Genomic DNA, 12,071 nt, shown 5'->3' with positions numbered 1-12,071 from the left:
AGCTCACGTTGCTTGAATCTCACAAGAAAGCAATGAACAAGATGAGAAGCCGCTTCTCGATAAACTTAGAAGAAAGTTCGTTCTTTTATTGATGATGGGAAAAAGGTTGGTGACTACAAAGCTGCGTGTGGGACTTTATAAATAGTCCGTCAGCTTGAACATTCTAGGGTTCGACTCAAAGTAAAGAAAAAGACTCAAAACGACAGGACTTTGAAAGGAAATAACAAGAAACAACCCTAGTCTACGAAAACATAAACTCATCGTTTCATTTATTATAAAAATGGAAAGTTTGCTTAAGACTCTTTAAACTAAACTACTGACGTCGTTTTGATGTTGTACTTAGCCGTTGTGAGGGCGGAGATCACCTGCAAGAACGATATAATAATTGAAAAGCTTACCTTGGTGTGAAGGGTTCCGATTGGCCGCTTGTGTGGTTGTGGTGGCCGAGCTTGAAGCTGTGACGTCTCTGAATTGGAACCTTCTTGTTAAGTCTTCTAAATTCTTCTCCAATGCAGCCAAGTCCTTGTCTTCAAGTCCCCAAGCTTTTTGATGCTCCGTCCTAGTTTCTTGGTCTTCTTGGCCTTTCTCGGGTCCGGGTGGTGTGTTGTGAAGCAGCTCCAAATCTGCTCGTTGGTGTGGCAAGATTCCACGTTCGTTAGCTTCAGAATATGGACTTGGACGAGAGATCTTACCTTTGTTGGAGGTTTCCATGTCGTTTGGTGGCTCTAGCCCGGGTGTCGTTGAATTATCGGCTAAACCTTGCATGGTCTCGGCAATCTCGTTATCCGCTCGGGCAAACTTGTTTCTGTCTCGTCCATTAGATTCAGCTGGTGATTTTGGTCGAGCGATGTCAGGTTCAGTACGACACTTTCCGTCGCTAAATTGGTCTGGCCGAGGTGGTACTGATTTCTCGGCTAAAATCTCTCGCGTCTCGGCCAAAGTTTCTTGCAAATCGGCTATTTTTGAATCATCTTTTAGTTCTTCAAGTTTTAAGCCTGAAAATGAAATTCTGCTCGGATTCTTTGGAGCAACGGGTCGTCCGGTTCTAGTGAGTTGATAAAGATGTGCAAAGCCTTCTTGTATCTATTTCTGAGTTGTTTAATCTTGGAGCGTGTCATGGCCCCGTCTTGGATTGATGGCATTAGCTCCGGTAAGGTCTTAGGGTCGATGTCCACATCATAATGACACCGAGGCCCGTAGAAACACTTAACATGTATCGCAACTCTTGAAGCTCGTATCGACCCACTTGTCTCCTGATATATTCATAATTTGTCATGTTTAGGATTGCATTTTTGTCCAAATATTGAGTCTCATGCATACATTTAGCTAGTTTTATTAGAGTTTGTCTTTGGTTCTAGCTTTGTTTAGGACTTTGCATTAGGTCCTAGAGAGTCCTGCATTTTTGGAGTGTTTACAGGTCATTTGGAGACTTTTGGGATCAACTTGGAGCTGGGATCATGGAAAGACTCTCACCTGTGTGCAACAACCCGGAAAAATTCTTTGGAGCCAACGATACCTTTACTTTGATCGCGTGAGACAGATGACTTGCACTGTGATTCAGCTTCCGGAGTCTTCATCAAGAATCAAGAGGGTCGAGTCTAGTTTCCTGAACATTTGAGATCGTCCTATTTGGAAATGTGAGCTAAACGTTACGGCGATCGGAAGCAGTGCATGTCTCGGGGCCGATAAAAGACCAAAGCAACGCGCATCAAAGAACTGGCGGAACGAAGCCTTTTCCGACGTCACCTGATCTCGAGCCCTTCACCAAACCTGTAGCTAAAGACGTCATATGGCTCATAGAGTTGAAAGATTGAGGTTCGGACTAGCGAGCAAGGAGTTATGAACCATTTGGTGCAGGGGATTTGTATTCATACCGACCAGTGGCACCAAGTGAAACTCAGTCGGTATGAATGCAAACAAAACCTGACTTTTGCTGATCCTTGGAGTTCAAATTTGCCAAATGAATGCAGAGGAGCCACACCGAGTAAAAGTCAGTCGGTGTCCGTCCCATGAAGCTACTCTTTACGCGGCACCGAGCAAAACACCGAGTGAAGTTCTGGTCTAGATTCTGTTTAAGAGATTCTTAACGCCACACTGACCAAAAGCACCGACTGAAAGTCAGTCGATACAACCTCGATCCAGAACATTTTTATGGGCCTTTTTGGGACCAAGACCTAGTTTGTTCTAGGTTGGCCCACCAAGAAACCCTAACTATATATATGTTTTAGCATTATCCAGCAGACTTAAGCTTGATTCTCTTTGTTTTCTTTGCCTCTTTGGTGAAAAACCTGAACTTTGTAAGAGAGATCTTCATTTTCTGGGTTGAATCAAGAGAGTAATTAGGGTTTAAAGCTGATATCTATCATTATCCATCATCTCCATCTTCATTTTCCACCCCTTTGTGAGTTTTAATCAGAGAGATTGAGAGATTTCTGTGTCTAAAGCTGCAAACCCATCATCATCTATCTTCTCCATCTCCATTTCTCATCATTAATCATGCCAATCTTCTCAACTTGCAAAGGTTTAAGAGAGAATAGTATGATTAGTGAGTAGTTTAGCTTAATGAGGTTCTAGATGTATAGGTTAGGGTGCTAAGGTGTTAGATTAGGAGTGCTTAGGGCTAGATTCATTGATTCATTTCTCTAAACAGCTGTTATCTAGGCTAGATCCTTGCACATCACTTGTGATCTAGATTCTGGGAATTTCATGCACCAGAAGTGTTTGATGAAATTCCTGAAAGAGTTGTATTAGAGATTTAAGCATTTGCTGCATGATAATGTTTTGTTATATGCTTGAATGATCTTTTAGAACTGTTTCTTAATGCTCATTGATTCATATTTCACAAATGATGATTTGGTTTGAAAATGGATTAGTGTAGAGGTTAATGCCTTCATGAGAGGATTAATCTAGATTAGAGTTCCAAATCACTTGAATCATGTCTCATCATTGTTATTAGCATTCCTCATTTTGTATCAAAGCACCCTAGCCAACTATCATGTCTAGAATCTCATGCTTCCATCATTTCATATCATCTCATCTTGTCATTTGTTTGTTTAAGTTGATCATTAGCTTTAGTTCTTGTTTTAAGTTTGTTTAGTGGAAGTAACATCAAAACCTCACTCATTTGGCTTGAATTAAGAACTGATACTGCATCTTAGTGTCTACACATGATGGATTGATACCCTTTGTACTGCAAAGTGACAAAAGGGATTGATAACCCCTCATTTAGAGCCTTGAAAACTCTAAGTTATCAATTGGCGCCGTTGCCAAAGTGTGATAGCATTAAGATTGTGTCATTTCTTGAGATCAAGCATTTTCTTTTGTGTTTTCTAATTTCTTTCAAGTTCTGGTTGTGAGTTTCAGGTGCATGAACACCAGGTCCAGATCAAGAATTTGTGGTCCACCTTTCCCCTTAAACGACAACATAAATATTTTGGTTCCAAGAAGGAGAAGGGATAGGCGTGGAAGACAGAATGATCAGGGTGATATGGAAGATCAAAGACAGCATGTAGTTAACATTGAGCAACCGGCTCAGGAGCAACAGGCTCAGGTGCAGCAGGGTAATGGAATTGGTAATGCAGCTGGTAATCGAGCTGGTCAAGGGTTACATCAGGGTTACGTTCAGCAGGAACATGAGCATCAACAGCAAGCTTATGTCCACCTGGGACAAGCTCCAGCTCATCAGCAGAGGCATCAGGCCAGTGTACAGCAAAGACAACAGGTGCACCACCAACAGCCCTTCCAACACCAGAAAAGTCAGACTGATTAGGGTGATATGAAAGATCAAAGACAGCATGTAGTTGATATTGAGCAACCGGCTCAGGAGCAACAGGCTCAGGTGCAGCAGGGTAATGGAATTGGTAATGCAGCTGGTAATGGAGCTGGTCAAGGGTTACATCAGGGTTATGTTCAGCAGAAACAGAGCATCAACAGCAAGCTTATGAGCAGCCATTCCAACACCAGCAAAAGAGATATGAGCAGCCACAGGTCTATGTTGGAGAAAATGACAGGGCCAATGCTCATCAGTATGGAGCTGGAATTCAAGCACCACCTGTGCATAACAACAATTTTGAAGTCAAGGCATCTTTACTGAATATGGTCCAAAACTCAAAGTTCCATGGATTGGCAATGGAAGATCCCTTGGAACACTTGGATCAATTTGATAAAGTGTGTGACCTGACAAAGATAAATGGAGTTTCTGAAGACAGTTTCAAGCTCAGATTATTCCCCTTCAGTCTTGGTGACAAAGCTCATGGGAGAAGAACCTCCCAAGAGGCTCCATTCAAACCTGGGAGCAATGCAAGCAGGCATTTCTATCTAAGTTCTTCCCCACCTCCAGAACAGCTAAACTGAGAAACCAAATCTCTAGTTTCACTCAACACAGCAATGAGAGTTTTGGTGAAGCATATGAGAGATTCAGGAGCAACACCAACCAATGCCCACACCATGGGTTTAGTGAAGCTTCTCCTCTCAGCACACTTGATAGAGGAGCCCTTCCCAAGATTAGAAACCAGCTAGATACTGCCTCCAATGGAAACTTTCTGGGAAAGGAGATTCATGCTGCCTTAGAGCTGGTTGAGAACTTAGCAATGAGCAATGATACATATGGAGAAGACTTTGATAGAGCCAATAGGAGTGAGAGTTCAAGCAGGGATCAAAGGTATGAGAAGGACTTTAAAACACTTGAAAGCAAGCTGGACAAGGTGTTATTGGCCACTCAAAAGCCAATGCACTTTGTAGGAGAGTATGAGGAACCTTCTCAATGCTTTGAGAACATCAGTGAAGAGGGTCTTACTCAGGAGGAGCTAAACTATATTGGGAATCAGAGGTTCCAAAGATATCAGTATGGCAATGCCAATCAGAACCTCTCTTACAGGAATTCCAATGTAGCAAACCCACAAGACCAAGTCTACCCTACCTCTCAAGCTCCACAGAACTTTGTTCCCAAGAACAACTTTCAAAGGTCTTTTCAACCAAAGAATCAGTTTGCTCAGAATCAGGGTTTCAGTCAGCAACAACAACTATTTCAGGGTTCTGGTTTCAGTTCACAGCAGCAGCCAAAGGCACCACCAGGGTTTGGACCACCACAGTTCCATCAGCAGGCGCCGGTTCAGCAACAGTTCCAGACAGCACCAGTTCAACAGCAGCCACAGATGGGGTCAGACATGGTTGGGATTCTACAACAGCTGCTACAGAGTCAACAGGTGTTTGCAAGTCAGTATGCATCTATGCAGCAGGACATCAAGGAATTGAAGCAGAATCAGGCATCTAGCTCAAGAAACCAAGGCCAACTACCTGGTAAGCCTGAACCCAACCCCAAGGAATATGCTAAAGCCATTACACTGAGAAGTGGCAAGGAGCTACCTGGTATTGAGCACAACAATGTGATCATTGAGGACAATGATCAAACAGAGGGGGAGACAGCCTTAAAAGATGATCAAGTTGCTGAAAGATCAAGGAAAGAAAAGGGCAAAGAGGTGGAAAACAAACCTGAACCAGAGAAGCTATATGTTCCACCACCTCCATACCAACCCAAGCTCCCATTTCCAGGGAGATTTAAGAAGCAGCTTGTAGACAAGGCAAGAGATGTATTTGAGAAGGCTCTCAATGAGACATCACTCACAATGCCTCTCATTGATGCATTTCTAATGATGCCAAAGATGGGTAAGTTTTTAAAAGATGCTATTCTGAACAAGACTAAAGAGCTTCAGGGTATGGTGGTATTGAGTCATGAATGCAGTGCCATCATTCAGAGAAAGGCAATCCCAAGAAAGTTAACTGATCCAGGGAGCTTCACACTCCCTTATGCCATAGGGCCTCTGCTATTTTCTGGATGCCTTTGTGATCTGGGAGCATCTGTCAGCTTAATGCCATTCTCCATAGCGAAGAAGCTTGGCTTTAGAGTGTTTAAACCAGCTAGGATCTCTCTTGTCCTTGTAGACAGATCAGTTAGGTTACCTGTTGGGATGTTGGAAGATCTGCCTGTCAAGATAGGTGGTTTTGAGGTTCCTACTGACTTTATTGTGCTAGAGATGGATGAGGAACCAGTTGATCCTCTTATTTTGGGCAGACCATTCTTAGCCACAGCAGGAGCAATAATTGATGTGAGAGGTGGCATAATAGAGCTTCAGCTTGGGTCTGAGAGGATAAGTTTAATGTGAATGCAATGATGAAGAAGCCAAAAATAGAAGGGCAATGCTTCTATGTTGAGATAATGGATGAGCTTTCTGATGAGCTTTTAGAGGAGTTAAACACAGAAGATCAGAGCTTTTAGAGGAGTTAAACACAGAAGATCATCTTCAGATAGCTTTAACAAAAGAACATGGAGACCATGGCTATCTTTGAAGATAACTCATTCAACTCAATCTTTGGTGAAGAAACTATCGGCGCTTGGGAAGTGGAAGGATTCCTGGAGGGCTCATCTTCGCAGTGCATTTACAGGATCAGCGAGAGGCGTCTAGACAGGTGTCCATTCCGGAGACCGTATCTTCCTGCTCATAGCTCCGAATTGAATAATCTTGCACGTTATAAAAAGAGGAATCAAATATCTCTGATTCTTATGAAGGCCTCGGAAACCGAATCTGCCTGGAAATGCGCCGTTCTTCGCATTCTTCGGAGCTCATCGGGTCGGTCCAAGACGGCAGCGAGACAGGGGTTTCTTCCGACGAGCTGCTCACACGTCCGAATTCTATTATTCCACTTACTATGGAACCATGATCGAATCGTCTCCAACTTTGATGAAGCCTCCGACAACTGAATCGGACCGGAAGGTTCCCCGGACAGGCGATCATTCAGGAGTATCGGATTGCTCCGGAATGGATGCGAGAGAGGTCTGTCTTCCGATTACCATATCTTTCGGCTCCGTGGTCCAAATGATTTGTTTCCAACTGTTCTGAACTCTTGACTCAATTATCTCCAACTTTTATGAAGACTCCGACAGCTGAATCGGCCGGCAAAATCTTCCGGTGACGCGATTTCGGAGATGTATCTGCACTCAGGATTTTTGGCCGAGAGACTTGACCGCGGCACGTGTTTTTGGCCGAGAAAGCTACCCGCGGGAAGGATTTTGGCCGAGGATCTTCGACCTTCAGTACAGCATTTTGCCGAGAAACCCAAAATTGCTACTTTTCACCATTTTTGATCATTCCAACTCCATTTCTTCATCTGAATCACATCCTCCACTCCAAATTGGCTCCAAAAGCACCTGTTTAACACTCCAAAACATGCAAAACTCTCTTGGACCTAATGTAATCTCCTAAGTCCTAAAACAATGCCTAAAGACCTAAAATGCATGAGATAAGACATGATTTGGACTAAAATATGTACACTAAATGATGCAATTTATGAATATATCAACTCCCCCACACTTATCCTTTGCTTGTCCTCAAGCAAAAAGAACAAATGAGAGAGAGATGTTGAATGCATTGGGAGTTCATATTTCCTTTTAGAGAGAAGTGATCACAATGAGAATTCAAGTTCATGCTCAGTTATGCAATGCAAAGCCATACTCAGATATATATCAACTCAACAAGAAATCTCCACAAGTTCTCCTCTCTCTCAACTCTTTTAAATTCATTAAGCTTTTATCAAGTGAATCAAATGATGCAATGTTTAAACAAGCTGGCTTGGCTAGGGAGAGGCTATGAGATTAAAATGATCTCATCAGTGTTCAAGCGGGTTTAATGCAGCAAATGGATATCTCTATGAATGATCAAACTTTGGCAGAATGCTAAAGGTAAAAAGCAACCTATGCATACAAGGGCAAAGACTCATCACACCCCACACTCTACTCAAAGCTTTCTCACTTGCTCACTCTCTCAAGAACCTCACTTTTCACACTCATTCTCCTCTTCACTAGGGGACTTACTTTTCATTTTCACTCTCAAGTCTTGGAGTTCAAACTTTACACAGCTCTTTTTCTCTTTTGCAACCTCTAGCCTCTTTTTCTTTCTTTTCAAAACATTTGAGCTCTTTGGCTTCTTTTCTTTTTCTTTTACTTAGGGGCTAGACTCTTTCTTTTCAAGACACCAGAGCTCACTTTCTTTAACTCAAAACTCCAAGACTCATTTTTTTTTTCTTTCATTCCCCTAGCTATTTCCACTTTCTCTTTTCCACTCATCTCACCTTTTTCCACTCACCAACAAGTCTTTTCCCCCACACTTATTCCTCGCCAACACTCTCAGTTCCTCAATATTGGAACACAACACTCAATGAGACCTGCCCTTGTCGCTCTAAACCTAACACTTTCTACTAAGTTTGATCCAAGGTGGCCTTTCAATTCACACACAAACATTGGCTTGAAAGAGGGATGGGTTCAAGGTGAGGGAACTGATCCATGATGTGGATTCAGCTACTTGAGCTAAGGAAAAAGGGCGGTAAAAACAATGGTACTAGCTCAAGTATGTATGTTGGTATCCACAAGCTTATTCAAACAATGCATCACAAGATATTTTCAAGTCAAGTTCAAGGTTCTCACTTAATTAGAGTTGAGTTCAATTCAAACTTGCTTCTCAGATTCAAATCGTTTCAGACTTTGCAAGCACAGAAAAAGATTCACAAGCATATTCAGTTCAAGTTCTCAAAGTGATGTACTCTCTAGAAAACCTATCATTACTCCCAGCAAGATGCAACCTATATGATGCAACTAGACTCGATCCTAAAAAAATGTGAATGCAACTAGAATGAACATTTTTTTTTTTTTGTGAAAATTTTTTGATTAGATGCAACTACATGAGACTCAAGACTCAAAGTGGAAAATAAGATAAAAGAAAACATGATTAGTAAAGACTAAACTCCTCCCCCACACTTGAATAACACAGTCCCCTGTGTTATAAAAGCATAAGAGAGAAGGGAAAGGCAAAAGCAAGAAAAATGCAGAATGAAAAATTAAGAACTAGATGCATATGTACAAAGAGTTTGGAGAGTTACCAGACTTGTTCATGATGGAATGGAGGCATTGGACATGGAGGAGAATGCTGGTGCTTTGAAACCTTTGCTCTGACTCAAGTCTCTCAAGCATTCCTCTTTGTTCATGCTCGTTCAGGGACCCCTCTGCCTAGCCATGCCGAGGCTTCTATACCGAGGTGGACAAGTTTCTGTGTAAGTGGCAAGGGCACCTCGGTATTAGCTCAAGATCACCTCGGCTTTGGCTCTCCAAGGCTTCTCACAGCACTTGGTTCCATGAAGATCAAACAAGAGACCTCGGTAATGATCATCTTTAGGTGCTAGGCCGAGGTCTCAGGTTCACTGCTCCTTTGAATCATAAGGCCGCCACCTTTAAGCTTCTCTCTGCACTTGTTCCTTCAAACCATTGAGCAAGAACACTTTCTAGAACCTGAGATCACTTAGCAAACCCATCAAAACATTCTAAAAACACTAAAGAAAAGATTAAAAAGACTATATACAAGGATAAGCTTGGGGTGTCTCCCAAGAGCACTTTGTTTAAAGTCACTAAGTTTGACTTTGTAAAAGCTTTCTTAGGTTGGGTGAGAAGGAGCACTAATGCTCTTGAACATGTCAATTATCTGAAGCATGAAAGCTGAGCTCTGCTCCCTTTGAGAACCATCAGACCCATTTCCCTTTAACTCAAGCTTGAGACCTTTTTGCATCAGCTCTTGAATACCATCAGAATCCTTGTCAATGAGTGCCTTTGTGAGACCGGTTCTGAGCTCTGCAAATAACTCTGATTTCCCATTGCAATCCAACTTGTACTTTACAGCTCCGTCCTCACATGTCCAAGGGGTGAGAGTAAAGTCTTGTGAGGAAAATTCAGGTTCAAGGTTCTTTTCTTTTGAATCAGATCTTTCACCTTTGCTGTTGAGCATCTCTAGCTCACTAAGTGTAGGACACCATGTGAGGAAGATGTCTTCTAATCTGATCAAAGGCTCTGTATTCTCATCCTTATGACCATAGTTGATGTGGGCTTGTTCTCCTTTCTCCACAGCTGAAAGGGATTTAGATTCTCCTAAAACTCCAACACTTCCCACATAATGCATCTCAAGCACCTTGGGCTCTTCTATCTCTTGAGCAGCTGATCCACAAAATTAGGCTAAGGGAGGCTTGACAGGGTAAGAAACGTCCTTATCCACCTTTGTAAGCACCAATCTTTGAGTATCAAAGTCAACCCTTGCACCAGTTGTGTTAAGGAATGAAGTTCCAAGCAAAAGTGGAAGTTCCTTTGTCTTTTTCATCTTCATGACTATGAAATCAGTTGGAACTATGCACTCACCAACCTTCAAAGGATAGTTCTCTATCAGCCCATGAGGTTTCTTTGAGTAAGAATCGCCAAAAGTGATGGCAGAAGGATATTCCTTTAAGTTCTTGATCCCAAGTCTCTCCATCATGCTAAGAGACATCACATTTACACTTGAGCCTGAATCACACAAGGCATTCTCAACTCTGAACTTCCCAAGAGTGCAAGAGATTGTAAATTTCCCTGGATTACCCAGCTTTGGGAGTGATGTAGGCTTTATCTTTGGTGAATCTAGGCTGGAGACATCATCCCTTGACTGTACTTGAGCAACAGGCTGGTCCCTTGCTTCAGCATCCCTTGAATTGTTCCATTGCTCAACAAAATCATTCCAATGCTGCAAATAACAAACTGAACAGGCCGCCCCTCCACCTTCTTTTGCAATGTCCTCATTGAGATCAGGTAACAAGCTCATAAAGTCCTCTATAATGGCGTCCTCTTCCTCTTTATTAGGACTGGACCCATCAGAGACTTGACCATAAAGAAGGTATTCAATCTCTTGAACAGCAGCTGAGTGATCATCACTTGAGTAGATGGCATTGCAATAATCTTTGGGGTTTTGAAAAGCTTTACCAGCAAGAGGGACCTGAGTTTCTGAAGTGCAGATGCCTTTGTTCTTTCTAAGAGTCATAAGTTCAGAGCTTAATGTCTCCATCTTAGAAGTCAGGTCAATACACTTGGAATCTAGCTTTTGTTGTCCTTGTAAGATCTGTTGGAGAACAATACCGATATCAGGACCTTGCTGCGGCATAGAACCCTGCTGAAACTGTGGCTGACCGAATCCAAGAGGTGGAGACCTTGGTTGCTGAAAACTGACTTGGTTTGTGAAGCTGTTCCCTTGTGCCTGAACCGCTTGTGGCTGATAAGACTGTTGACCTTGGTACTGATTCTTTTGAACAAAGCCTTGAGGAGGGTACCCTTGAAACTTATTCTGGTTCCCAATGAAGTGTAACTCCTCTTGAGCAATACCAGGTTCATTGACATTAGTAAAACAACTCCTCTCTTCAGCTACATAGTGTATAGGTTGCTGAGTGACCTTTACCAGCTTTGCAAACTTAACTTTCAACTCCTCTAGGGTCTTTTCCAGCTCTTGTTGTTTACTAGAACCTTCTCCTCTATAGCACCGGTCATAGTCTTCCCCATAAGTGTCTTGGCTCATGGCTAGGTTCTCAACAAGTTCCATAGCTGCAGTGATTTCTTTTGCCATGAAATTCCCATTTGATGCTGTGTCCAGCTGAGTTCTGATCTTGGGAACTACTCCTCTATACAAAGTGCTAAGGAGAGAGGCTTCTGAAAAGCCATGATGTGGGCATTGAGTTGTATAGCTCCTAAACCTGTCCCAAGCTTCTCCAAAGGTCTCATTAGAATGCTGAGTGAAGCTTGAAATCTTGGTCCTTAGCCTGGCGGTTCTAGCAGTGGAGAAGAACTTAGACAAGAATGCTAACTTGCATTGTTCCCAAGTCTGTATTGAACCGCTAGGTAGGTTCTTCTCCCATTGGTGTGCCTTGTCTCCTAAACTGAATGGGAACAACCTGAGCTTGAAACTGTCTTCAGAGACACCGCTGATCTTTGTGAGATCACAAACTCTATCAAAGTGATCCAAATGCTCCAAAGGATCCTCATTTGGCAGCCCATAGAACTTAGAGTTCTGCACCATGTTGAGCATAGAGGCTTTCACTTCAAAATTCGTGTTCTGAACTGGAGGAGCTTGACTGCCAACTCTGTATTGGTGTGTATTGGCTCGGTCATTGTCTCCTACATAGACCAATGGACGTTCTTGACGCCAGTGTGGTTTTGGTAAGGGTTCTTGTTGATGAACCCG

General features: G+C 42.6%; 1 protein-coding gene and 2 non-coding genes across 3 annotated transcripts; 2 read left to right on the top strand and 1 right to left on the bottom strand.

Annotated features, from left to right (window-relative positions):
• Positions 1 to 4,346: 4,346 nt before the first annotated feature.
• On the bottom strand, positions 4,347 to 4,453 carry LOC112088605. Its single transcript, XR_002900551.1, has one exon. It is a non-coding gene; the product is annotated as a small nucleolar RNA R71 (small nucleolar RNA).
• A 700-nt stretch (positions 4,454 to 5,153) lies between these two features.
• LOC112088555 lies at positions 5,154 to 6,161 on the top strand. Its single transcript, XM_024158950.1, has 2 exons — positions 5,154 to 5,298; positions 5,704 to 6,161. The coding sequence occupies exons 1-2, from the start codon at positions 5,154 to 5,156 to the stop codon at positions 6,159 to 6,161; spliced, it is 603 nt and encodes a 200-aa protein (XP_024014718.1).
• A 5,383-nt stretch (positions 6,162 to 11,544) lies between these two features.
• On the top strand, positions 11,545 to 11,651 carry LOC112088658. Its single transcript, XR_002900603.1, has one exon. It is a non-coding gene; the product is annotated as a small nucleolar RNA R71 (small nucleolar RNA).
• The last annotated feature ends 420 nt before the right edge of the window (positions 11,652 to 12,071 follow it).

Source organism: Eutrema salsugineum, unplaced genomic scaffold, assembly GCF_000478725.1.
Source record: "Eutrema salsugineum unplaced genomic scaffold, Eutsalg1_0 scaffold_14, whole genome shotgun sequence".
Classification (NCBI taxonomy): Eukaryota; Viridiplantae; Streptophyta; class Magnoliopsida; order Brassicales; family Brassicaceae; genus Eutrema; species Eutrema salsugineum.
This window is presented reverse-complemented; position numbering and strand designations above follow the sequence as displayed.

Bases quoted from the DNA above. Each gene is read 5' to 3' on its own strand.
- LOC112088555 (XM_024158950.1), top strand. From the start codon at position 5,154: ATGGGGTCAGACATGGTTGGGATTCTACAACAGCTGCTACAGAGTCAA. The intron at 5,299-5,703 runs GTAAGCCTGAAC...ACAAGACTAAAG, and splicing joins AAACCAAGGCCAACTACCTG to AGCTTCAGGGTATGGTGGTA.